General features: G+C 38.8%; 1 protein-coding gene across 1 annotated transcript in view; it reads right to left on the bottom strand.

The window, feature by feature from the left end:
* Nucleotides 1-5,521: 5,521 nt before the first annotated feature.
* LOC109914651 (carbonic anhydrase 4-like) overlaps nucleotides 5,522-24,980 on the bottom strand; it is a 37,244-nt gene continuing 17,785 nt past the window's right edge. Inside the window, exons 4-8 of the mRNA XM_020514262.2 lie at nucleotides 24,740-24,885; nucleotides 20,571-20,663; nucleotides 19,757-19,823; nucleotides 11,947-12,110; nucleotides 5,522-10,212 (exon numbers count right to left, since the gene is read on the bottom strand). Coding sequence (XP_020369851.1) covers nucleotides 10,042-10,212; nucleotides 11,947-12,110; nucleotides 19,757-19,823; nucleotides 20,571-20,663; nucleotides 24,740-24,885 — 641 coding nt within the window. The 3' untranslated portion in view covers nucleotides 5,522-10,041. The remainder of the gene's footprint in view (nucleotides 10,213-11,946; nucleotides 12,111-19,756; nucleotides 19,824-20,570; nucleotides 20,664-24,739; nucleotides 24,886-24,980) is intronic.

Below are 24,980 nucleotides of genomic sequence, written 5' to 3'. Positions count from 1 at the left end.
AGGTAAGGTCAAATTGACATAGTCTTACCAGATCATAGGGCTGCTCTCCATTTGCAGGTGGTGCCTTAACTGACGGTCACCAGGTGGAGAGAGGAGAGGTTGAGAAGGAGAGCCCTTCATGGTAACCTCAGTAAGAAAGAAGAATACAGGCAATAACATTTTATTTGAATGCCACTGATCCTGTGGCCACCTCCCACCACCAATCCCTGTGCCCACCCACCTTCACCACTGCTACTGATAAAAGGAAACAAAAATAGTGCGAATGAGGTTGTTTCATTTTCATGGAGCCCAGAAGTTTGCAACCAGAAAAGACAGCCCACTTTAGTCACTTGTATTTCTGGCTGGGAAGGTAGGCCACAGTTCCTTTGAATGCATGAGCACAAAATCCAGGAGTTATCACAAAAAAAAACTCAACCTAGGTAAACAGCTTTGTGATTTCTCAGTGACTTAAAATTTCTAGTAAAACCTATAAACCAGCTGTGGAGTGCGGATGCAGGAAAACCTTTCCTTTATGGTAGTCCGCCTAATTCGGGAAGACAGTTCAGATAACATAATGTGGATGTCTTTGTTGATGGAGCAGTTTCAAAAGGAACCATTGTTTTTTTTTGAGGTGTGGGACAATCTGCTATTGCTATAAGTAAACAATGAGCTTTGCAGCCTGTTTAGAACACAAAAAAGCTCCAGGTCAGTTTGCAATATTGCTGTTAGCAAAGTAAAGGCTTCATTTGGGTAAGTATTCAGTTATTTCAGACAGTAACTTCACAATGCAGTTAAAAGTGTGTACAAACCCACATTTGATTTTCTTATGTGGATGTAATATTCAATGTTTTTAATGACTGAATGTAAATAAATTTGTAACTGCCATGCAGCATGGACAATGCAGGGGCTGAAGACAAAATATGCTGGAAATCACAGCTGGTTAGGCAGCATCTGTGGTGGGACAGAGTAAGCTAACGTTTCGCGTCTTGTGTTTATTTGCAGAATGGGAGAGACAACGACACACAATAGGAGAATAGTAATGTATAAATAGTCATTCATGGGATGAGGACGTCACTGGCTAGGCAGCATCTATTATCCATCCCTAATTGCCTAGAAGGCAGTTAAGAGTCAACCACATTGCTGTGGGTCCGGAGTCACATGTAGGCCCAGACCAGGTAAGGATGGCAGTTTCCTTCCCTCAAGGACATTAGTGAACCAGATGGGATTTTTCAACAATCGGCAATGGATTCATGTTCATCATTAGATTCTTAATTCCAGATATTTATTGAATTCCACCATTTTCAGTGGCGGGATTGAAACCCACCAGTCAAATTCGGTCCCCAGAATGTTATCTGGGTCTCTGGATTAACAGTTCAGCGATAATACCACTAGGCCATCACCTCCCCATAGCGTCTTCGGTGACCCTGTAGAAAGAGGAGAGTGTGGAATTCTGTCAGAGCAGACTGTCAAAGTCATTAGGCAGAATGCCTCATCAGTAGAACTTTCCAACAAGCACCAAGACATCACTTGGCTGGTGGTGAGCAGGGCAGTACCTGTGAGATCCTTCTTGTATGCCTGGAATCTCTGCGCCATCGCATGCCACCCACGAAGCAGCTGCAGGAGAGGGTAGAGACTGTCAAATATCTCATGCTAGAATGTGCCTTTCCAAAGGAAGTCTGGAGAGAGATGAAATGGTTTTTGTCGAGGTTCATACTGAACAGTTCTGCGATGCAGAGCTCTGTAGTCTACAGTCTGTTCCCCAGGACGCACACCAAATCAAACATCAACTGCGCCTGGAGGACCATCAACTTGGTGAAAGACACTCTTTGGTCTGCCTGAAACATGTTGGTCTTCCAGACAGAGCAAGGAGTTGACCTCGACCTAGTTTTGCAGACTGGCACATCCAAGGTCCAGGATTAGGTGCTGAGGGACGCGATACAGCTAGGGGCTGCTGCCACCAAGGCACAGTGGGGAAAGACCACTGTCTGAGATCTTTGAGCCAAAGTTAAATGGGTGTCCTTTCAGCTATCAGCACCATCTCCCCCCAGTAAATGTAGTCATATACAAGTAAGAAATACTTTTGGGTTGTTTGTTGGATAGAGCCAAACTCCAATGTTTGTTTGTTTTTCATTATGCTACTGTACAGAACTGAACTGCTTCAGTGAGCAGGTATGTAGAGATAAAACGATATTTTATGAATAAAGTATAGTGTTGAAATAAAAAAAAAGGAGTGGCAGGCTTGCATGAGGGACACAGGGCATTGCCTGGGACTGACAAAGCCACAATTCTCCCATTGGGTATTGGTGGTGATGCACTCTCACAAAGGAGGGCTGTTGAGATGTTTTAGACTTCTTTGCCCTTCTCAGCAGCTGCCACATGCTACCAGCCGATGACAAATGCCTAGCTTTCTTTGCTTTCATTAACCAGGTGTTAGGATTATTCGACAGCTACTTCACCGCAAGCTTGTTTGTAAACAAAGGACCTTCCCCTTGCATAAAATAGCTGAAAAATTAGTCAGCGCATTCAGAAATATAATGTCACCGTTTAATTTTGAAATATCCAGTTGAACAATTGCAAGCCCACATGTGTAAAACTTTACTCGATCAACAACTTCATCAAACAGTAAAGTGAAAGAACTACACAAAGGCAACAGAGATTGTCACCTCTTTAAAAGTGGGCATCTTGCCTTGCAGGTACAATGTGTAAAAGTTTTGATATCTGCTTTGTGCTCATTCTCTGATGTTTTCCTCAGAACCCCACAGTGAATTTGGTAAATCAGTGCCTGATCAATGACATCTCTGATGCAAGTGGACAGGTGACTGAAATGTGATCTGCAATAATCACACCAGTATTTTCATCAACCTCCAAAACTCCCAGACTGTTGGGAACAGTTGCCATTCTTGTTGGCATTCCATGAAGTTTGCAGTACTGAAACGTAAATAATTCCTGGAGAAAATCCAATGAGTGATTTTTCTCCCTCTCCCTTCTCTTTCCAGGAAATTCGTACAACCTACAAATTCAACAATTCAATCATTTACCAAAATGTGAGAGTCAGCGGCATTGTTAGCAACTCAGTGCAGACCTCTCACCTCAGAATCAGGTGGTTGTGGGGTTAAATCAAACTTTAGAGACTTGAGCACATTTCCAGGAAATGTGTTGTACTAAAGAAATGCACTATCAAAATGCTTATCTTTTCAATGAAATGTTAAACCAGGTACTCTCTCAGGTGAAATTTATATTCCACAGAATCATAGAATCCTTACAGTGCAGTTAGATGCCATTCTGCCCATCAAGTCTGCACCAACCCTCCAAAGAGCATCCCACCCTATCCCCTCAACACCGTATTTACAATAGTTTCTACCTAGCTTGCACTACAGGCAATTTAGCACGACCAAACCAACTAATCTGCACATTTTTGGACCAACTCCAATTCTACATCCACTGTTTTCTAATAGTTTCTCTCATAGTTTTGACTAGCATTTAATTCTTGAACAGCAACAAAGTTGTTGGTGGAAGTTATGTTTTCCTCCCAGCATGTTAGATGGTTGAAGAGCACAATAGTTTTATCAGCCCCATATATATTGTTAAGTTATCCAACAGTCTCTAGAAAGCCTCGAAGCCATCAGTTCGTGGTATGGGATACTATGAGGCTGTGCTTTTGTGGTGACCCACTTATTTCATGGTAATGGGTTTGGATGTTGAAGTTGACACCAACGTTTGTCAGACTCTTTACACAGGCAGAGTGTTGCTTGTCACTGACAACCAATACAAAATAGGAGACAAAAGTTACTCCTTGTATCTCTTGCTCCCATTAAAAATTATATGGCTTCACTAAACTTTTACAAAAAGTATTAAATGCAGTGTTACTGCAGATTTAATGAAGTTTTATTGGGCTGTAATTGCATGCTGCTCAATCAACCATAGATTATCATATTTTATATGTTTTATATTCTTTATTTGCTTGTAATAATTGCTTCTTTATGACCATGTATGTGTGACTATGTTTACAGCAGTTACCTTGATTGGATTGTAGCACATCTCTTTAAAGAAAATTCGCAGGCAAATCACAAATGGACATCACAATTATTCTGGAGGTGGAGCAGGGAGAATTTTTCATTGTAAGTGAGGTTGCAAGTTTAAGATATGATGAAACAGAAAAAGTTTTCAAAGAATCATTCAGCCTGAGAGAACAGCTTATTGACGGAAATCCAATGAATATTGCAGAGTCTGGTGTTCATGTTGAGGGCTATTTCTGGAGTCTAGGAATAGTTGATAAGGCACAAAACATTGGCAAAATTTATCCACTTTTTAAAATATATGGGCGGAAAACTTCAGGTCTTGGAGGCTTGCCTAAATTAAGTTGATAATTTTCTCTAATTCCATCTTTTTATTTAGAATAATCAACAAGGTTTTTCCTTTAGCTTTAATGTTTTTTATTGCTGGAATTTGTCTTCTTCCTCCTTTGAGCAAAGTATTTATTTACCTGCTACCATTTCCTTATTATCTACCATAGTCTTCTCTGCGTCCATTGTTAAAAGACTCACATCACCCTTCATCACTCTCTCACTCTCGAAATATAACACATTTTAAATGTTACGGTGCTAATGCTGCAAGTTTTAGAGTTACAGGACAAATTTTTCAAAGGAATCAAGGCCTGGTGCAGTTGAGAATGAAAAATCCTAGTCATGGAGGTAGTCTTGGGATCCTCATCTCTCTGGGACAGTTTCAAATTTTCAAAGGACTGGTTGTTCGGTTGCAGTGAGGTGGGGGGGTGGTGGTGGGGTGGTCAGTTGTGGGGTGGGGGGGGCATGTAGGGAAAAATGGTGACTGCTATTGGTGGCCTGTTAAACCTCATGTGGAGATTGTGAAGGGGCCTTAAATAAAAACGGAAAGATCTGCTGTAATGCTGTAAATCAGAGACAAAATGAAATAAAAAAATTGCTGGAAAAGCTCAGCAGATCTGCTAGCATCTGTGAAGAGAAATCAGAATTAACATTTCAGGTTGAGTGACCCTTTCTCAGAACTCCGAGGGTCACTCAATCTGAAACGTTAATTCTGATTTCTCTCCACAGGTGCTGCCAGACCTGCTGAGCTTTTCCAGCAATTTCTATTTTTGTTAAGGGGTGTCTCTATTCAGGCATCATAGTTTCTGTTTTCTCCCCCCCAGTGAGCCCAAGCTACACACTGCTGTCAATTTGCCATGGTACCCAAGTGCATTTTGTTGGAGTGGTTCTTAAATCTAATCTGTGAGGTTTAAATCATGAAAACATGACTCCTGTCCCTAACCTTCTCTCCATGGTTATATTCTCATTCCACCTGCATAGCCTCTGAAGATCTGCAATCTACAAATTGCAAGGCAGCAGCATTTTCATTACCACTGTTTACTTGGGTAAAAGCATGGACTTCTTAAAATTGTTAATGAAAAGTAATGTCAGAATTTAGTTACTCTTCAGACAAATTTCAAAATAGTGAGTTAATCTAACTAGTCAAGGGGTCCTGGAATATAGTCCATCCCCTGATACTGAACAAAGGATAAAAGAAATTAGATTGCACATTTCTTTATTGTTCGATTAAAAAGTCACAAAATGAACTGGAAAAATATCTGGATCCAAAAGGTTTACATTTTACAAAATATTTTTTCATTTACACGTCAATAGCAATATTCCAGTTCGCTCAGTACTGCCATGATATATCCATATTGTTAACAAAATTACAAATCTCAGTGAACTTTATTTACATGTTTCCATTAAATACAATTGTAAATGTACAGAACTATTACAGGATTTCGTTACTGCATACAGATTATAAAGAGTCCAATGGTTTGCAATTGCTATTATCTTCCCATGAACATACAACATCAAAAGATATGAGCAACAATATTTTCCTCTAACGTTATATTACTAATGCAATCTATGTCTTATAACAAAAATAACTTGGTCAAGTGGAAGCAAACAAAAATGCAGCTGCACCTGTTCAAAGGAGCCTTTGTTCAATGGTCTCAACAGTGGGATATCTCTGGTATTTAGCTTTGTTGTCACTTCACTTAAGGTAGAATACACTACTATAAAGAAACTACCTGTTCACAAATACATGTTCTCCACTGGTATCAAATATACTAAAACTCTGAATGGATTTAATTTTGAGGTTATGACACTTTGCAACATTTTGTTGTTCCTATTGCTCTGTGCCTCTTGAGGCCACCTGAAACCACACAGTCAAACTATAGCACTGCACAGCCCAGGGGAAAAAAATATATCCTTCTCCATCCGAGCTGATATCATTTACATTTATACAGGTGCAGAGAATTATCAACTGCTCAGCGTTACAAAGATTTTGTAAATTAATACTTTAGTCCCATTTTTGCCCTCAAATCTAAGTGTATTTTATATGCTCACACACACATTTTATATATATATATTAAACAGGAGACAACTTCCTGCCTGTACAAAAATACATATACACTGGCATATATACACACATTACTAAACTGTTATAACCACTATGGCACCTGAGACTTTTTAATATCCAATTTTGTTTCAGATTCTAAATTGCCAAGCTTGTGTTACTGAGGGCAGCATTAAATAAATTTTAATGCATAACTAGTACATTAGGGCAGTACACTACTCACTTCCGTATTACAATTTTCTGCCGTCTCTTAGGTCTCTATATTCACCAGTCACTGCAGATGGTGACAGGACCCTTAGTCTCAGATCTCTGACAACAAAGCTGTGTATCTGCTGAGGTATGTGTGAGTCTTAGCATGACCTTCTCAACATTTCTTCCTTCCTCAGAGAATTGCTACATACACAACCTTGCTCAGTGCCTCTCCCTGATGACCTGTCTGAAATGTAAAACTCAGCCCAAGGAAACATAATACAAAGGTCAGCACAGCACTAACATTGCCTGGCTCAAACTATTGGAATGTTAATAAGTTCTGCCAAAGGACAACATAATTAGTTTAATTAAAAAAAAACACTGATCTAGGCTGAAATAAACAAATATAAATAAACAATAGAAGTAGACTGAAAAAAAGCAGGCAATTAACAATGGGAAGTTGCAATACATTTAATAATCATACAAAATTGGTAGTCAACGCTCAATTTCAATTTGTGTGGCTTTGTGAAGGGAGATGACTGTTCTCTCTCAAAGACACATGATCAATATCTTTAAATTTTATAATTAATTAATTGCACTAAAAAAAATTAAGGGCAAAGAAAATCTAGTCAGCCTCTATCAGTTCACATCTTTTTTGCTCTGATTCACAGAAGATATTCCTCATTTTTAATAAAATTCTTCACACAAATAAAGAATGTCTCAAGGATTGTAGTTATACTTTTTTTTTCCAAGCAAGAGAGTGGAGTTCTGACCTCTGATTACAAGGTTGGCACCTAGGGATGGAGAGTACCTTCATCTCACAGGATTGCAGTGGCAACTCACCATCTCTCCCTCATAACGGGAAGTCAAGCTAACACTATGGTTATACAAAGACAGACACTGACATGAAAATAACTCAGGGAACAATTTGCTGGATGGCAGGAGGAAAGGTTGTTATGCATGTCATTCAGAATGGAAGATAGGAATTTTATCAGTCCAGTTTGAAATTCAGAAGCAAATTAGTGATCTTCAAATAGTCTTAATGGCATCATGGTCAGTGCAGACATGATGGGCTGAAGGGCCTGTTCCTGTGCTGTGCCATTCAATGGAACTGTTAAGTTATAAAGTGATTGTATGATGCATGGCACTGATCACTAAAATAAAAAGAAAAAAACTGCAGATGCTAAAAATCTGAAGCAAAAAGAGAAAGTGCTGGAGAAACTCAGCAGGTCTGGCAGCATCTGTAAAGAGAAAAACAAATGTTTCCTCCAAGGGTCACTGGACTCAAAACAGTAACTCTGTCTCCACAGATGAGTTTCTCCAGCACTCTGTTTTTCTTATGGCACTGATCACTGACTGCTGAAATCAATTGTGGAGCTGACCATCATCATGCTCTCTCTAATTACTGTAAACGTCTGCTTTATTTAATTGGAACTCTACAGCAAAACGTTCCATACACTACATCTGTATATAATCCCTGAAGCCTGTCCCTGAATCCTGTGTAAAATTGAGATTGGGTTCTTCATAAAATTGTATAAGTGCCCTTAACTTACTCCTTAAATTTGAATTTTGGATACTTGATTATACTGTAAGATAACACTGATGCTTTTTTCACCAGGGATTGAAAGTGTGCTGCCTGTTAGTAATTAACACATTAATGCATTTATATGAATTTCCTTCCTAACTTTAATGGTGTTAACCTGTTTATTTTAGCTACCTTGCTGCTAATACTGCAGTGTGATTTCAAGTACTTCAGCACGCTTAGGAGAAAGTTCAGTTTTTCACACGGTGATTTGCTCACACATTTGAGTCAGTTTGAAGCTCCATACCATTTACCAGCTGACAACTAGGCAATGCTCCAGATTTATGTTTCAGAGTAATTATAAAAGGAATCTATTCAGAGATGTGCCAGCTAAAATAATTGTGCATATGGTTAGGTATTAGCTGATTATTTTTAGTTAATTAGTGCTTTTAAACATCAATTTCACATGTATTATCAAGTAAAATAACTGCAACCAAACCTTATTCATTCTGATAGGATTTAACTGCAAAATGAGTTTTTGTACAAATTCAAGTTATTTACCTGATCCTCCAATACATCTATGTTAACATTAATACAATGAATATAAACTGCTTAAAGCATGATTAAACATGAAATGAAGTAAATCAGGTCTATTTTAAAGAGAAACCTCAGGAAAGCAATTCAAGAAACTTTTGATTTAAACAAATTCTTAATATGTCAAAATGAAGCTATCAAAATTTGAAATGGCAGATAAAGATGAGGTGGGATCTGAGCATAGCCCATTCCATCCTGATATATTTGTTAGACTGTAATTTTATACATAATAGCTGAAATCAGGGGTGGTGGCAGTTAAAATTCACCCAGTGATTTACCCGACAATGTTCCACCTCGATCTCACATCATCAATTTAAACCAGATCTCCTGATTCAGTGGCAAGGCAGGGTCCAATGCCATCAGCAGACATTAATTGCAATTCTAATTCTAACCAGATTGCAACAGCTTGCTATGTTGAAAAAACTGTTCTCGTCTCCCTTCTGATTCATTTGCCATTATTTGAAATCATTCTACTTTGTTAAAAATCCACATAATTTGAATACCTTTATTAAATCTCCCCTTAACATTCTCTGTGCTGAGGTGAATTCCAGCTTCTTCAGTCTCCTTACATAAATGAGTACTTCAGCCTTTGTATAATTCTAGCAAATCTCCTTTGTTCCCCCTCTGCGAGACCTTATCAAAATCTTTTCCACAGGGCAGTGGTTAAAATCACTTTGCCCTCTTCCTGCCACGCATTGATGGGAACCTAATTAAAAATGAATGGCACTTAAAATCACTCCTCCCACTGCCATTACCTTTATGTTTATAGTCATTAAATGTCGCTAGTTAGTTAGACCCGGGGAGAAAGCTGCTTAGGATAAAAGAGATAGGCATACAGGTGCTTCCTGTTTTAGGAACCAAGTATGGTCACCATTTATTCTGTATTTTTGGTAGGCTGTGGTTGCAAGTTCAAGTGCTTCAATTTTCTTTCATTTGTAACATTTTAATCTATTATTATTAAAAAGCACAGCCCAGTATCATATGACATGTGTGAAAACTGAACTTCTGTTATGAAGCACAATCCTTAACTGATTCAAACCATGTTCTAATGAGATTTCCTCTTGAAACAATCTCTACTGTACCAGTGCACAAGTACACTTAAAATAATACGCTACTACAGGAATACCACCCATTTGCTAAGTGCACTGGTAGATCAAAGTGATAACAGGACAGTCTTTGTTTTGTTCCTTTTTCATTCCAGGACTTATCAAATGAGAAGAAGAATGTCAATTATTATTAATTAGTACAGACTGAGATAGTTATACCACTGGAATTTCCCTTTATAGCCGCTGGACAGAAGAAGAAAATCTGCTTCACTTGTGACAATGGGATCTATAGGTTGCTCAGTTGAATCACATAGATATCAAGACTGCAAGTATTACTGACAGCCATGCCACATTGAAAAGTCTCACAGCTGAATCGGAAACATAGACTGGACGACCATTTAGTTTTTGAATGGGCCTGAAGTTTAAAGTCATAGGTTGTGAATCTTCGAAGAAAAGTCTGTTAGAAAATTTGTCGAGCTGAAACAATAAATATAAAACAGTAAGTTTCCAAATGACAATATTTTTTATCCAATGTATCATTTCTGTAGAGTATTTTCAATAACATAAAATAATGCAGCAAACAATGTATTGTTGCATGGTTTAATTTCAAACTCACGAATGTAAAGGCAATAAAATATGGATAAGGAATGTACAATACAGCCTTCAATAAAAGACCTGACCTGACTCAAAAAAAGTGCTTAAAACACAATTTATCAACTTATAAATGTGGAGAGATTGGCTAACAGTGCTTTCAGTAATGGTGAAAAATGAACAATGTTGGATTGGCTGGGCATTATACTTTGCAATGCTAGTGAACAATCAGGCAGTGTGTATAAGGCACACCAGTTTGATGTTGTCCACTTCACATTGCTGTTGAAGCTGAAACCTTGGATGAATGATTATTCAATTGAAACAAATCATATTTGGTGGAGTGATTTGCATTTTTATGCCAATTACTTGTTCGCAAGATTATTCCTCCGATTTTTCACTAAACACAGAGTGGCTGCGAATCGAAAGCATCTCTAATTTTTCCATGAAAACCCAATCAAACACCAACTGAGGCAGGACAGGAAGTCGGTTTTCCACAGGGCAGTGGTTAAAATCACTTTGCCCTCTTCCTGCCACGCATTGATGGGAACCTAATTAAAAATGAATGGCGGTTACATGAATAAGAAAGGTTTAGAGGGATATGGGTCAGGAGCAGGCAGGTGAGACTAGTTTAGTTTGGGATTATGTTCAACATGGGCTGGTTGGACCGAAGCGTCTGTTTCCGTGCTGTATGACTATGACTCTTAAATCCATTTGCCTGATTAAGTAAGTCAGAAGTCACACAACACCAGGTTATAGTCCAACAGGTTTATTTGATGAAGTGGCTACGCTCCAAACTCTTGTGATTTTCAAATAAACCTGTTGGACTATAACCTGGTGTTGTGTGATTTCTGACTTTATCCACCCCAATCCAAAACTGGCACCTCCACGTCCTGATGAAGCGGGCATTGAGAAAGTGCTAGAAAGTGTTTTATAGATTTCAAACAATTTTTCTTTCATTGGTAAATACTTAATTATGGCAGAACAGGATTCTTTTGTATTATATGTGCTCACATAATATGCTTGCAGTGACTCTGAAACATTATCTCACATGAGTCCAGCAATCGTTACCTTATTCATAGGACTCAACATTGATTCCATCCCAGGCTGATGAGCTTGAAAAATGAGCCACTCTATTGAGGAAGCTTCTTTTTCAATTTCACAATGCCCAATGCAGGTCAATTTGCATACAGCAATGTGATAATGAGCAGATAAAGTATTTTTTGATGTTTAGTTGAGGGATAAATATTGGCCTTGACCCTAGAATGAGCTCTCTTGCTCTTCTGTTCAAGTGTGCATGTGGCCATCAGTCTAACGTATGATCTGAAAATTGGCACCTCAAGTGCTGCAACTTTCCCTCAGTATTATTCTGAAATTCCTATCTAGATTTTGTGTTCAATTCTTTGAAGTCTTCGTTAGACTATATGCTTAGAAACTATATGCAATAAATTTGAGTCATCTCAAACCAGTCCATTTTTCCACAGCGTAAACCTGCTCCCTTATGTATTCCCTTATGCAAGTAGAAAGTGCAGGAAAAGAAAGCAGGTGTTTTTCTAAAATAAGTCCTAGCAATAGCTTAGTCTCTAGTGTACTATATCAACTTCTTTCACACATAATCTTTACCTGGGCCTTGTTGATAGGAATGGGCTCTGGAAATACTGTCCAGATTACTGACTCCTGACATGCAGGTGTAGTCAATGAGCCACGGTAGCGGTAGTATTTCTTAAGCTTCTCATGGTCTGGAATAATTCTATTCAGTGCAAATGGTTTTAACAGACTTGAGTTACCTAAAAAGGTGAGGAAAGAATAAACAGCTTCAGCATTACCTAAAGAGAATTGATATTCAAATACATTCTGTAGATTACAGCCTTGACAATGTTCAAAAATTAGAGCTTGAATACAAAGTGGTTTATGTTAAAATTCTTTTGATCACTATTTTAACAAAACTGTTTAGCTAACTGCTTTAATGGGTTAATAATTTCACCAATAGGAGGGAAAAAGAAATTTGCTATGAACATGCAGAGAGTCATTTCCATAAAACATAATTTCAACACTGTGATTTTAAGTTGCTGTATAACGTAAACTGGGAGAATCATTTTCACCTCAAAAGTGCGTAGGTTTTGTGCGACCAAGAGACTTAGCTGCTACTGTACAAGACACCTGCCCAATACTTCTATCATGCACTCTGATCGAGCTGAATTGAAGTGCCAGTGTGTTTGCATATGTGGAGGTCAGCATATGTGAATGTTCGCAAAACAAGACATTCAGAAAGAACAAACTGTGAAAACAGCTAACAGATCTGAGGAGGTTGAACCAATGATTAAGAGTTGCAAACAAAAACCAACTTGACAGAGCTGGTGTGCCTGGAGCTTTGCTACAACTTTGGGGTCAGATTCCAAGAATTGCTGTAAAATCATAGGCCAAAGCCCCTCTCTCACTCCACCTATTATCTGATTACAGACCAGAATCACTGGAGTGATCTTGCTGCAGTTGTAAAGTTGCTAAAGTCCCATAAGAACAATGGGCTGCTTTCTCATTTTAGAGGGACAACTGGTGGTGGTTTAACCTGAGGGTCACCACATCTCAGGTAAGGGGTTAAGAGAGAGAGGGAGTCCTTCATGGTAACCTCAGCTGGAGCAAGAATTGAACTCATGCTGTTGGTGTCACTCTGCATCACAAATTAGCTGTCCACATAACTGAGTTAGTGGCATAGTGCTAAATGTTATTGGGCTAGCAATCCAGATGCTCAGTCTGACGCACAGAGGGCAAGGATTCAGATTACATCATAGAAACTTGTCTGATTTAAATGCAGTGAAATATGGAGTTTAAAGCTAGTCCTATTAACAGTAACCATGGATCAATCATTTTAAAAACTTAACTGTTCGGTAATGCCTTTTTGGAAAGGAAATTCAACATCCTTACCATGACTGGCATACATGTGATTCTAGTCACAGCAATGTGGTTCCCTCTTTAATGGCCTAGCTCACTCGGTTCAAAGCTAATTAAAGATAAGTAAAAAATGTTAGACTCAACGTCCACATCCCATTAAAAAGAAATCTGGGTTTCCTGAATGCTCGGAATCCTGGTGGCTAAAGGTTGTGGAAATTGCTTCATGAAACAGCTAAAAACTTTTAATAGCACTCAGCATGGCCAGAAGAGACCCAACATCAGCTGGTTTTCACTACAACCTCTGAGGAGCTAAAACCCATCAGACTACAACTAGAATCAAAGATAAAACACTCCCAACATCAGATTCCCACACCCATCCCAGAGACCCATCACCACTCCCTATCCCTCCCCTCCTGAATGTTCCTCACCTGACTGGAGGTGAAGGCTCAGACTGACCCCCAGGTAATAAACTTGCCTTAAAAAAAAGGACACATACTGTCCATTAAAATTCCATCAAATGATTCCCAGCCAAAATCCAGCTGCTCACAAGACCTGCCAAGTCTGCAGCAAGTGACAGAAAAACGGAGTCATCATATTTGCTGTATGTACAGTGCTGTTACTTTAGCAGGGTTCTAGGATTTCAGATAAAGACAGGCAGGATGTGCCTTTGAAACTAAGATGCCTTCTCAGCAATTCAGCTCTCCTAATAAAACTATTTCAGGACAAAATGATACCAGTGAGTTCAGTAGTAAGAAACTGCTGCAAATTTCAATACTTGGATTTTTCTCTTTCATTACCTTTTTTTTGATAAGCAGAAAGGAGAAGAAAGAAGTTCTTGTTCTCTTCAATGGAAGAAATATTTTCCCTGCATTGCTCTCCCCTTTCTCTCCTGAAAATGCTCACTGCTGTATTTTATAAAGTCAACAGCCAGACTGTCTCAAAGGCGAAGGTGTTCACACCTAGAATGGTTGACAACTATTTTTGGATAAAAGATTTTTGAGATTTTGAAAAATGGGGGCATAAAAGAGTCATGGCAAAGAAAAAGAGCAATGGAAGAAAATAAGCAGCATGGAGAACTTTTTTAAAGAATAGTTTCCAATTTAATGATGAATGTTAGAAATAAAAGCAGGAAATGCTAAAATGCTCAGCAGGTCAGACAGTGTGTGCGGGTAGAGAAACGGTTTCAGACCAATGACTAACTGATCAAATTGAAACATTGGGCAGAATTTAATCCAGGCACTAAAGATCTCATCCACCAGATGCACAGCCAGACAGAATCTTGTATCATCTGCAAGGCTCAACATATTACATTTCAGTCAGGCATGAATCTATCCAGCAGCAGCTTTGCTTTTTTGTCCATGACACTATCAATTTCTCATCCTGCTTTCCAGCATTTTTATTTCAGATTTCCTGAATCATTTTACTTGGGAATACTTGTGTGCTGAAGAGAAGGATTTATTTAGGATTTTGAACACTTCCTCAAAAAAGTGAGTGCAAGTTCACAATTGTCCTTTTGATAAGGTGAGCGCTGACCACCCAAAGGTTCCCAAGTTTGATTCCCTATCTAAATTTTGTCTAAACTTGTGGGTTTCCCTTGGGGCACCACAGAGCTAGTTTCTCAATTGTACCGAAGAAAGAAGAATTGGACTAAAATCCAAGCAGCAACTTTCCAAGCAGTTGAGGGAGACAAAAGACAAGTCAACAAACATGGCCCAAGCAATAGCAAAATCAGTGAAGGTTTAGTAGGGATGACACCAGTAACACGGTACTAGTCTAGAATGTTGTAGGAAACGACAGCGAAGTTTTTAAAAAAACGCTTAAATGCTTCGTAAGTCTCCACTAGTGTATCCTATGGAACAGTCCTGTTTGCAGTCTCTGCGTTTGTAGGTTGCTGAGTGGTTATTAGTATAAAATTAACGAAAGGACCCTTTTTTTTGCACAATTGATGTTGCTGTGTTTGAATTTGTGAATTTATTGATTTGGGTTCAGACCTTTGGCAAAGTTTACTGATCAAAGGATTCTGGTTCCTGCCACAATTCTCAAAAGGACAAAAGAAATTTATTTTTAATACTGAAGTTTCGAACCGGGAAACAAACATAGGTCTGCATTCTGACAAATAGTCACTGGGCTCTCTTTACAGATGCTGCCAGATCTGTCGTGTTTCTCCAGCACTCTCTGGTCTGAGGCTGTGGGTGATCTAAACTCAAAAAAGGAGAAATTGAACAAAGTGATATTGACCAAACAACCGTACACTGGTTTGGAGTTACTTTCAGGGTGATTTTAAAAACTAAAGCACAATGGAGGACAAAGCCCCAGGCTTTTTTTAAAATATAAAGGGTAAGTCTGAATCCTTGAAGGATAAATGTATTTGGGATGGCACGGTGACTTCGTGGTTAGCACTGCTGTTTCACCGCGCAAGGGACCTGGGTTCAATTCCATCCTTGGCAACTGTGTGCAGTTTGTACATTCTCCTTGTGTCTGCATGGGTTTCCACTGGGAGTTCTGGTTTCCTTCCAAAGTCCAAAGATGTGCAAGTTAGGTGGATTGGCCATGCTAAATTACCCATAGTGTTCAGGGATGTGTAGGTCAGGTGCACTAGCCATGGGAAATGCAGGGTTACAGGGATAAGGTAGAGGGATGGGTCTGGGTGGGATGCTCTTTGGAGGTTTGGTGTGGACTTGTTGGGCCGAATGGCCTGTTACCACACTATGGGGATTCTATAAAAAAAACAGAAATCCAAATTTTAACCACAGAAACTTTTGCATCAAATTAAAATAGGCACTATTCAAATGTGATTAATTCAAAAATTTGGAACATATCCTGAAGGAGAATGGAGAATTCAGCTTTTTTTTGTTCAGATCAAAGATATAACTAGCCAATTGAAAAACGAGGCTTTTATAGATGTGGTATGTCTGGTCTACCAGAAGGCATTTGATAAGGTGCCACAAGTAAGGTAATACAGAAGGTAAGATCACACGGGGTCGGGAGTAAATATTAGCTTGGACTGGTGAACCAACAGAAAGCGTGGAGTCAGGAAAAATAGGTATTTTTCTGGTTTGGCAAGATGTAACTAATGGGGTGCCACAGGATTCAGTCCTCATGCTCCAACTATTTCAATCTTTATTAATGAACTGGACGTAGGTGTAGATGTTCCCCAGCCTAATTTGCAGAGGACACTAAAATAAGTGGGAAGGTATGTTCAATGAAGAAATGAATAAAAACAAGTGGATATGGATAGGTTAGGTGCTTGGGCCAAAATTTGTCAGGTGGTGTTTAACTTGGATAAGTGTGAGGTTATCAATTTTTGGTTGGAAGAATAGAAAGGAACCTATCTAAATGTAGAAAAAGTTGAGAGTACTTCAGTGCAGAGAGATCTGGATGTCCTTGTGCATGAATTGTAGAAAACTATTTTGCAGGTTCAGCAGGTAATAAGGAAAGCAAACAAAATTTTGGCATTTATTGCTGAAGGAATAGAGTATAAGAGTAGTGAAGTGTATCTGCAACTGTACAAGACATTTAGTGAGACCATGCCTGGAGTATTGTGTACAATTTTGCTCCCCTTATTTAAGGAGAGATGCAATTTCATTGGCGGCAATTCAAAGATTCACTCGATTGATTCCAAAGATGAGGGGTGTGTCTAATCAAGAGAGATTAACAGTTTAGCATATACTCTTCAGAGTTTGGAAGAATGAGAATAAATATTATTTGAGGTATGTAAGATGTTAACGAGGATTGATAAAGTAAATCTAGAAAGGATGTTTCCCCATGTAGGGCAATTCTGGAATGAGAGGTCATAGTTTTAGGATAAAGCGTTAAAACAGAGATGAGGAGGAAACATTTCTCTCAAAGGGTGGCGACCCTGTGGAATTCTAGGACTAGGACTAGAGAGCATCGCCTCAAAATAAAGGGAAGCAGATGTAGGACTGAGGTCAGGAGGAACTTCTTCACCCAAGCAGTTATGAATCTGTGGAATTCCCTGCCCAGTGAAGCGGTTGAAGCTACCTCGCTGAATGTTTTTAAGGTAAGGCTAGATAAATTTTTGAACAGTAAAGGAATTAAGGGTTATGGTGAGTGGGCGGGTAAGTGGAGCTGAGTCTCAAAAAGATCAGCCATGATCTTATTAAGTGGCGGGGCAGGCTCGAGGGGTCAGATGGCCTACTCCTGCTCCTAGTTCTTATGTTATTATGTTCTTAATTCACTGCCCAAGTATGTGGTGGATGCCAGGACATGGAGTAAATTTAAGGGGGCGCTAGACAGATTTTAATTTATCACACATTAAAGGATTACGAAGAACAGGCAGGAAAGTGGAGTCGAAGCTGAGATGAGATCAGCCATGATCATATTGAATGGTGGAGCAGATTTGAGGGGCTAAATGGTCTATTCCTGCTCCTGATTCATTCGTTCTTATGGCTGAAGGACAAGGTGGTAGAATTCTGTCTCTTTAAGAGTTATATGGCTGTCAACTGCTTTTAAGATTTAAATTTTTGTCTAAAGTTTGCATGTTTTTATTCATTTTTTCTTTAAATTACTTCAAAAGATACCTTTAAGAAAGAAGACTTTAGAATCCATAAGTTGCTTCTATTTGTTTCTTTGTAAAGCATATGTTTTGTTAATTAGACTAGAATCAAATGAATGTTCAGAGATGGAATTGGAAAATTCCAAGAGAAAATGTGTGTGTAATGAGATTTTGCATGGATCTTGCCTTCTCAAACATGTGGGAATTTTATTCCAGGCATAAATTCCCACACTTAAAAGGGACAGTGAATTTGAGTTTAAGGTTATAGGTGGAATTTTTAATTTTAAAGGAAAAGTTAATGAAAAACACAATCTAGTGGTTCCAAGAGAATTTTCATGCTGTGAAAAGAGGTAAATTAACATATTGTTAGGTCAGAATATTGTCGTTTAAATTTGAGACAAGATTTTTGGAATCAACATGTTGCAAGAATACTAGTATAAAGTTAGTGGATTACCTTGTCAAATGTTAAAAGGCAAAGATCAAGACAAACATGTATAGTTACGTTGTTTTAATTGTATGTACTCAATTATAGGGTTCGGTTAACTCAGTTGGCTGGACTGTCAGTGAGTGATGCTAACAGCATGGGTTCAATTCCTGCACTAGCTAAGGAGGACCATGAAGGACATTCCTTCTCAACCTTTCCCCTTGCCTGAGGTGTGGTAGCCCTCAGGTTAAACCTCCACAGAAGTAATGAGGGATATGGTTGAATGAGGTGATATGCAGTGACATTGTAATGAATCATATTGGATTTTATCATCAATGTTTATCCGGTATTATGGAATGGAGACAGAGTCCTTCTTTCAAAAGAAAAATTTGTGTAGATCACAACTCTTGGTAATTTAACAATTTGGGAGCTCATGAATTAGAGAAAAATGAGAGGGGTCAACAAAAATGATGAGGTAATGAAGGAGTTTCTTTCTGGTATCAATGTGTAAAAGTGGGTTAAGAGTTAGTCGGGTAATGAGGAAAATCAGGCTTCTGTTTGAAACCAGCTTAGATCCAAATAACTAAGAAAAAGATAAAAGACAGAATGATTATGCAAGGAATCCGTGAATGTTAAGCTGGAATTAAATGAAATCCTGAGACATGGGAATTGAGGGATACTTGGTTTACAATAATAGCTGCTAAAACTTGAGAAAAGCTTCTCTTTGTAGAATATCTGTGAGACAGAGTCATAGAAAAATATGAAGATGAGGAAAAAAAGCATCTAATTAAAGCTGAAGTAGGTGGGCACTGAATGTTCGGACTGTTAAGGGAAATTTATTGGCAAGCAAGCTCATAGTCAAATGGTTAATATAGAAATTGGTGAGCTTAGTGCGTCAAGTGTCCAGTTACCAGATACATCTTGGGTAAAGGATTATAAAATAAGGTTAAGCTAATGCAGTGATTGCTTACCAACAACATAAGAGACAACAAATTAACTGCTTGTGCAGTGCTGTGTGCCTATGGCATAGGCAGTCTGTTCTTTATTAAGTGCAATCAGTTATTCATCAACAGAAGCAGTTCATCAAGCCTTTGTTGCATTTTTGAGCCTATGCACACAGGATAGTATCTTAACTGGAAGAAGCAAAAGGACAGGTGGAGTTCCCTCTCAACAGACCAAAGAGGCTTTCCTTTGATAGGCTCATCCAATAAATGATCAAAGCTGTACTGGAAACTCCAAGACAGTGTTATTTGGAAACAAGTACCAACCCTCAACAGGATAGCAGTCCAGTTAGCAGTGACTTAAATGGCTGCTGTCTGCAAAATGCAGCCCTGGATCTAACCACCAGTGAGGATGGATAGCCCCCACCTTTGGCACAGCAGCAAAATTGGTGCCACTTTCACAGAATTCCAGCCAGATGCAGCAGGACAGATCAGAGAGGAAAATATTGAGAATGAGAATCAACAAGTGAATGAAAAATCACGAGCCAGAATAACTTGGGGTTGCTAAAATCAAAAGGACAAAACAAGTGGTAATTGGAGGGATTAGAAGATAGAATCAGAGACAGAAATAGCTGAAATTTTTATGCTGATTTTAGTACTTACCAGTTTTTGAAACTAACTGCAGAGCATTGATGAGGACATTCATTTCTTCATTATTTTTAGTTGATTCCTATAGAGAGACAGAGAAATAAATCAAAGCCATTACAACAAGGAAAAAAAATTCTAAAGCATACTATTGAAAGGGAAAATTGGTGTGGGATGTACAGGGGAAGCATTCCTGCTACTGCTGGTCTACAAGTAAGACTCTTGATATATGCTTTCACCCCATGTAACTTCACATCAGCCTGACACCTGAAATATCCACCCACTCACTGATAAAGCAGATGCTGCCAGCCTCATTAAATACTTATATCACTAATCCAGCTCAGAGATCAGGTTGGTTACCCTCCCTTATTAAATCTAAAGGTGGATGAGTAGCAAATTGGTTCCTAAGGCATGCAGAATTTGAACTGATTTAGCCAATCACCAATATTAATATTTCTTGCAAAATGAGTAGAAAATTATGGCTAGGCACAAACATGAAGAATGACCACTTGAGAAAATAGCAATAAGAGGCTAGTGCCCTTTCAAACACCCCCCATTATGTCCCAATGGTTTCAGGAACATATGCGTACCAACATCTCCATTATCAATTGAATCATTGGCTAGGCTTTTGTAAAAGTATTATATTTAATACATAATAGATGCATTATCAGTAACGCACCTTATATTCTGTTTTCTTTGAATTTATTACCAAACATTACATGTTGTTCCACAGTACTGCTTCAGTGAAAATGTTTCAGCTGTGATACTTTGTCAGAACTTACAGAACAAAGCCCCACCAGTGGCAGTGTAACTACTGAGAAACAATACTCACCTCAAATAAAAATCCCAGCACAGCCACACCATCAGGATTTTTAACAGCATCTTCGAAAGAACCGTATTTTTCATTATGGTGGACAATATGCATCTACACAGGACAGATTCAGGATGTTTACAAGTAAATCATGTAGAATGTTGCATAGTGTTAAAATTGTTCACAGCAAGATTGCACCAAAGTCAGAGGGCAGAATCTACCCAGCCCCTGAACAACATTTGCATTGGTGAATCAGCTGGGAAACTATGATGAGATCGGAAAAATAAGATTCTCAATTTCAAGAAATAAGAACTCCAATTCTGCAACCACGTTTTGAACAGCGTATGGGAATCTCACTAGCGAGTGGTGAGAAGCCTATCTGTATCTATTTTCACTCTTTTAATATCAAACCTCACCCCATTAATCTAGTTTCTAATTCTCCTATGGACTGGATACAAACAGTTCCCAGAATGAAAGTCAGTGTGAGTACCAGGCGATTCCAGCTCACTGTTTGCCCCTCCCCCAACATCTCAAGGCACACACAATGGGCAGTTCACTGCCTGCACCCTCCGTCCACAGAGGCTGGCATTAGGGATGTATCAGCCTCACGCACCCTCATCTCCATACCACTGGCACTTTGCAGTGCATCAACAACTATCATTGTAATGCTCCTGCCAGGACATGTTGGACAGAGGAACAGATATCCAACTCATGGATTGGACTGGGGTACGATTTTCCACACTTGCTCTCTAAGTGCTCAATCACTTTGCACCTACTTAGATGCTCATAGCATCTCTATATACCTTGCCTTATGGCACTTTGCCATCTCAGCCAGAGCTTAACACACTACTTGTGTCTTGCCTTGCCTTTAGCACAGTCACAGAGCCAGGCAACTTGTTATGGTGATGGTTATATTGTTGTACAGCACTATGCACTGTCAATCTCACACCTACTGCATGTTCCAGCTGCATAGGTGGCAAACACACCGCGTGTGCTTCAAGCAAAGTCTAAGGGAAACAATCTTAGTTAGGGGGATCCCGACACAATAAGTCAAGAACATCAACTGACAGCAGTCTGGATCAGGGGGTCAGTATCACTACAGTGCAGGAACAGCAACATAAGAACATAAGAAACAGAGGTAGGAGTTAGCCAGTCAGTCTCTTAAGCCTGCTGTGCCATTCGCAAGATCATGACTTCACTGCCACAGGTCTCAAATCCACTTTTGTGCCAGATCCACACAGCCCCGAACTCCTCAATATTTCAAAAATTTATTTACCTCCTCTTTAAATACTTTCAGTGATCTAGCTTCCAAAATTCTTTGGGGTTGATATTTCCTTTGCATCTCAGTTTCAAAATAAAGTATCCATTTATTCAATAACTATGTCCCCTAGCTCAAGATTCCCTTATTTATTTAGACATTCTGGATAAGCCAACACCCTCATCCCACGAATCAGCCTGGTGAATCTCTTTTGACCTGCCTCCAATATCAATATATCCTTTCTTAAATATGAGGACTAAAACAGTATACAGTACTCCTGGTTGGTCTCAACAACATTCTGTAAAGCAGTGACTATACTTCTATTTTTACCTCTAATCCACTAGCAATAACGGCCAAAATTCCATTTTTCTTCTTAATTACTTGCTACACCTGAATGCTAACTTTATGCTTCATGTGCAAGAACATTCAAATCCCTCTGCACTGCAATTGGTTGGAATCTCTCTCCATTTAAAACAATAGTCTGCTTTTTGATTCTTACTACCAAAGTGCATATCCTCACACTTTCCTACATTAAAGTCTTTCTGCCAAGCTTTTGCTCACTCAGCCTACCTAAATCCCCCCGCAGATTTCTTGTGTCTTCATCACAACATGCTCTCCTACCTATTTTGTATCATCTGTAAATTTGAAACAATATATTCTGCCCCTTCCACTGAGTCATTAGAATAATTGAGTTCGCAAGACTGATCCTTGTGGTAATCTGCTAGTTATGTCTTTCCAATCTAGAAAAGACCCAGTAATGTCAACTTTCTTGTCTTTTGTGTTAACCAATTCTCAATTCATGCTAATACATTACCTCCAATACTGTGAGTTTCTATTTTGTACTGTAACCGTTTATGTGAAACCTTATTGAATGCCTTCTAGATCTAAATACATTGCATCTACTGGTTTCCTTTATCAACAAAACTTGTTACATTCCCAAATTTGTCAAAAATTATTTCACTTTTACTTTGTTTGATTATGCTAACTATCATTACAATCATTGTAATGCCACTGCCAGGACATGTTACATAGAGGGACAGATATCCTGCTATTGTCCTGCTATTTTTTTCCTTAAGAATACACTCTAGCATTTTCTCAATGATAGATCTTTGGTTAATTGGCCTATTATTTCCTGTTTTCTGTCTCTTTTCCTTCTTGAGCAGGTTCCTTCATATTGGCAGTTTTCCATTCCACTGGATTCCTCCAAAAATCCAGTAACTTCTTGAATATTTTAACCAATGCCTCCATTTTCTGCAGCCATGTCCTTTAAAATCCTTAGATGCAGGCCATCAGGTCCTGGTAACTTGTTTGCCTTCAGTCCCATCAGTTTGTCAAATAATTTGTCCCTTGTGATTGACACAGTTGCAAGACCTTTCCTCCCATTAGCATCTTCTCTGATATCTGAGAAATGTTGTTGCTCCACTGTGAAGACTAGTGTAGAATATCAGATTAAATTAAAATTTCCCTGTTCCTCATTATCAATTCCCCAGATGCATCTTCTAAGAGTCTTACACTCACTTTAGCTACTCCCTTTCATTTTAAGTACCTGTAGAAGCTGTTGCTGTTTGCTTTTAGATTTCTTGATAATTTACTTTCATAATCAATTTTCTCCCTTTTTAATTAGATTTTTAGTGATCCACGCTTGGTTTCTAAAATAATTCTCAATTGTCTGACCTACCACTAAATTTTACCACTTCATATGCCTTATTTTCTGATTGGATCCTCTCCTTGACCACTATTGTTAACCACAGGGGGTTCATCTTTCTCACTGAGTCCATCTTTTTGACCAGAATAACTTTTAACTATTATGAAAAATGTGCTTAAATGTTTGCACTGGTCAACGGCTGAACTCTCCCGTTGACCCCCAGAGGAAGTCCTTGGGAGAACGCGCAGACTCCACACAGACAGTCACCCAAGGCTGGAATCAAACCCAGGAGCTTGGTGCTGTGAGGCAGTAGTGCTAACCGCTGAGCAATGTGCCGGCCAATCACACATTGATGAAACAGACTTTAACAATGAAGGCCTGAAGGAGCAAGCAGCAAGCTGTGCTGCCAAGTAACTGCTCAAATTTCATGTTGGGAACTGGGACCATCTTGCTTCTTGGGGGGATGGTGAGCTACTTAGAAAGGAGGAGAGATTCATAGAGATCAGGGTCATAGAGTCATACAGCATGGAAACAGATACTTAGGTCCAACCATATTTTCAAACTAAATTACCTCCACCTGCCTGTGCTTGGCCCATATTCCTTCAAACATTTCTCATTCATGTACTTATCTAAATGTCTTTTAAACATTGTAACTGTACCCACATCCACCACTTCCTCAAGAGGTTCATTCCACACACAAAACACTCTGTAAAAATGTTGTCCATTATGTCTTTTTAAAAATCTTTCTCCTTTCACCTTAAAAATATGGCCCTTAGTCTTGAAAGACCTTAGGGAAACGACACTTGCCATTCACCTTATCTATGCCCCTCATGATTTTGTAAACCTCTATAAGGCCACCCCTCAAACTCCGATACTACAGTGAAAATTGTCCCAGCCTGTCCAGCCTGTCCCCATAACACAGGTTCTCCATTCCCAGCAACATCTTGGTAAATCTTTTCTGAACTCTATATTAGCTATTAATGAGACATAAATACATGGAAATAAGGAAATCACTTCTCATTAGTGAGATTCAGAACTCAGCTCTAAAATCTTCAAGGGAAAAATCAGAAATGAGTTTCTCAATCTTGAGAATCAGATTTTTTTCCATTCCACCAGTGGTAAAACAATTTACATTAAACATCATTACCAAAGCAAGGAATGGAAAAAGAAAGCAATAGAGATCAATTAATTTTGAAATTAAAAAAGCTACATTGCGGCTCTAACCTGGATTATAATCTGTTTTTATTTACTGGATATTCAATTTTACTGAAGGTTTACATATCTTACCTCCATGGGATACTGTTCCCCATCTATTTTATGTTCTGACCCAGGATTAGATACTGTTCCCCAATGATAATGGAACTGTACTGCCTTGTATGTATTTGGAAGGTTTCCACCTTCGATGGCAATGTGTCCGTTTATTTTCACAGTAACTATACGTAAGAAACAACAACAGAAAAATTAATGGAAAAATCAACCAAAACTATATTATAATTGGCAACTAAACCCCAACTTTTGTCAAAATGTA

The sequence above is a fragment of the Rhincodon typus genome, chromosome 26, assembly GCF_021869965.1.
Source record: "Rhincodon typus isolate 14 chromosome 26, sRhiTyp1.1, whole genome shotgun sequence".
Taxonomy (NCBI): domain Eukaryota; kingdom Metazoa; phylum Chordata; class Chondrichthyes; order Orectolobiformes; family Rhincodontidae; genus Rhincodon; species Rhincodon typus.
Note: the sequence above shows the minus strand (reverse complement) of the source record. Positions and strands in the feature narration are given on the sequence as shown.